The sequence below is a fragment of the Gymnoscopelus microlampas genome (genome assembly GCF_963454915.1).
Source record: "Gymnoscopelus microlampas genome assembly, chromosome: 5".
NCBI classification, from domain to species: Eukaryota; Metazoa; Chordata; class Actinopteri; order Myctophiformes; family Myctophidae; genus Gymnoscopelus; species Gymnoscopelus microlampas.
The window spans coordinates 29,186,979-29,189,757 of NC_139942.1; the positions used below are offsets into that span (position 1 = coordinate 29,186,979).

Genomic DNA, 2,779 nt, shown 5'->3' on the forward strand with positions numbered 1-2,779 from the left:
ATGACTTCTGTTTGGAAAAGATTACATGTTGGCAAGAAAGCCATAAAGTTCCAGTTTGTTGCGTCCTATCAGGAACTTGTGTTGGAATGCACTAAAAAATGGCAACCAGACAAGCTGAGGGTGGTATGGACCCGGAGAAACAGACGCATGTGCTCAAAGCTCCACAGTTGGCAGCCTGGCATCAAGAACCCATACAGAGGCATGGTGGTGTGGCCAGTGCCAGAGAACATTGACATTTTGGTTACATTGTTCAAGGACCCCGATGCAACCGAGTTTGAGAATAAAGACTGGACCTTTGTCATTGAGGGTGAGAGCAAGGGTCATCGTAAGGTGTTGGCATCAGCCGACATAAACCTCAAGCAATTTGCCAGCCCCACCCACACCCAAACCGACCTGACGCTGACGCTAAAGCCGCTGTCCGTCAAAGTGGTGGAAGCCACGCTCAAACTGTCCCTGCTGTGTGTCTTTGTTCGAGAAGGAAAAGCCACTGATGAGGACATGCAGAGTGTGGCCAGCCTGATGAGCATCAAACCCATGGACATCGGTAACCTCGATGACCTTAATGAGAGCGACGAGGAGAAGTCTGTCACTTACCCCCTGGCCCAAGCAGACAAGGAAATGGCACCTGTTTGCCAGGAAACATCCCAAGTTAGCCGTAACCGTGGTGATGAGTTTCCGCGCGGCAACATCAGAATAGCCAACCAGTCAGTCGGAGCGGCCCCGGACTCCGGTCAGACCATCAAAGAGAGCGAAGCTGGACCAAGAAGCATCAGGCGAAGTGATCAGCTGAATGTCGTTCGTGATGACGGAGAGAAGAAAGAGCAGCTGATTGAACGTCTTGCTGGTCAGCTGAAGGATGTTCCGTCTCCACCCAGGAGCTCAGAGAAACACATCTCCACCATGCACGCCAATGACACACGTGCACAGGTCCCTCCTGCTTCTCCAGTGACCAATGAAAAGCCTGCACTAGAGGAGCCAGACAGTGTCATCACGTCCCGTCCTTTGGAGTCACAGGAAGGCCCATATGACCCCATGACCCCAAAGCCTACTGCCATGGTCAGAGAGGAGGCTGTTGGAAAGGAAGAAGAGAGTTTAGTCCTGGTGAGCTCAAGCCAATCACTCCTCCAGTGGTGTCAGGAGGTCACTAAAGGTCACCAGGGGGTGGTAAGGGTCACCAACTTCAGCACTTCCTGGTGGAAAGGACTGGACTTCTGTGCCATCCTTGACAAGTTGGACCCTCATGACATTAAGCTCAATAAAAAGAATGTGTTTGGTCATGGAGCGTTGGGCATCTCTCGTCTGTTGGAGCCTTCTGACATGGTCCTGCTGTCTGTCCCTGACCAGAGTCTGGCGGATCTGGCTTCGATAGGTCATGATGTTGACATCATGACCTACCTCAGCCAGATCCGCTTACACTTTACCAACCGAGAGCTGCGTGTTCTCCAAATACAACACAACAGCAGTCAAACCAGCTACGGCTTCGCCCTCTCCGGTCCTGCCCCGACCGCCATAGATGCTGCTGCTTTCTGTATGGCCAGGCTGCAGGAAGGAGCCATGATGAGTCTGAAGGAAGGAGGTAGCAGCTCCCTGGTAGTCCCGCCTCCTAGGACCAAACGCATGGCCAGAGGGGAGGGGTCCATAATACCAGTCCCTCTCCCAAGGCTGGTTACCAGGGTCAGGGTTAGGGTTAGTGTGTTCAAGTCTGGACTGGGTCAGGTGAAAGATGAATTCCTGGTGAGGAGGTGGAGGAGGAGAGCAAAGCCAGAGGATGAAGGAAACACACATGGTGATGAAGAGAAGGCTCTCCCTATGGCAGAGAACACTACTCCAAAATCTCTGAGAGCAGCAGAGTCCCAATCACCTCAACGGGAAGAGAAGGAAATGTGTCTGCAGGACACCAGTCAGTACGTGCTGAGTGAGCTGGTGGTGTTAGAAACGGAGCAGAAACACATCGACAGCCAGGCCATCGTGGTGGAGAAACGCCTGCGACGCCTCATGGGGACAGGAAGTGATCGCGACATGGAGGAGAAACTGATTCAGGAGTGGTTTACTCTGGTCAACAAGAAGAACGGCCTGATACGCAGACAGGACCGCCTGGAGCTGCTGCAAGAGGAACAGGACCTGGAGAGGAGATTTGAGCTGCTGACCAGAGAACTACGAGTCATGATGGAACACTGGCAGACGACTACCGCTCAGCAGCAGAGAGAACAGCTCCTGCTGCAGGAACTGGTGTCACTGGTCAACCAGCGAGATGAGATCATCAGACAAATCCACGGCAAGGAGAGAGCGGCTGTGGAAGAAGACGAGCGTCTCGAACGAGGTCTGGAGCTGAGGAGGAGAAAGTACAGCAAAAAAAACAGATGCGTCTTACAGTGAGGGACTTCAATCGTCAACATCCAGAGAAGCCTGTCGGGACGCCTGGAGGTGTTCGTTGGCGGGGGGCGGGGGGTACTGTCTCGGTCCCACCCCTGTGAGCTTGTGATGTCACAGGTTGGCATCATCAGTTACATCATCAGGGTCTCTCACCCCTCAACCATCCGATCTGCCCCAAATTTGAACCACACATTGAGCGGCCTCGAAACAACGCAGAAGCCAAAAGCCATATTTCACTAACATACTGTACATTGAAGGCATACATTGGTTGTAATCATAGGGTGCGCCACAAATGCTACAAACACCCTTGCCGAAACATTCTTCCGGCGGATACTAGGCACAAATGGTCTTGTGAGTCATGTGACAATGACTGTTTGATACTCCATACTGTACACGGGGCCTATTT

At 52.5% G+C, this 2,779-nt stretch overlaps 1 protein-coding gene across 1 annotated transcript; it reads left to right on the forward strand.

Moving 5' to 3' along the window:
- Positions 1 to 2,376, forward strand: LOC311045025 (EH domain-binding protein 1-like; the record flags this gene model as incomplete). The annotated part of the gene is made up of 1 exon (XM_084056836.1): positions 1 to 2,376. One exon carries the CDS (start codon positions 1 to 3, stop codon positions 2,374 to 2,376), a length of 2,376 nt encoding a protein of 791 aa, XP_083912962.1.
- Positions 2,377 to 2,779: the final 403 nt, after the last annotated feature.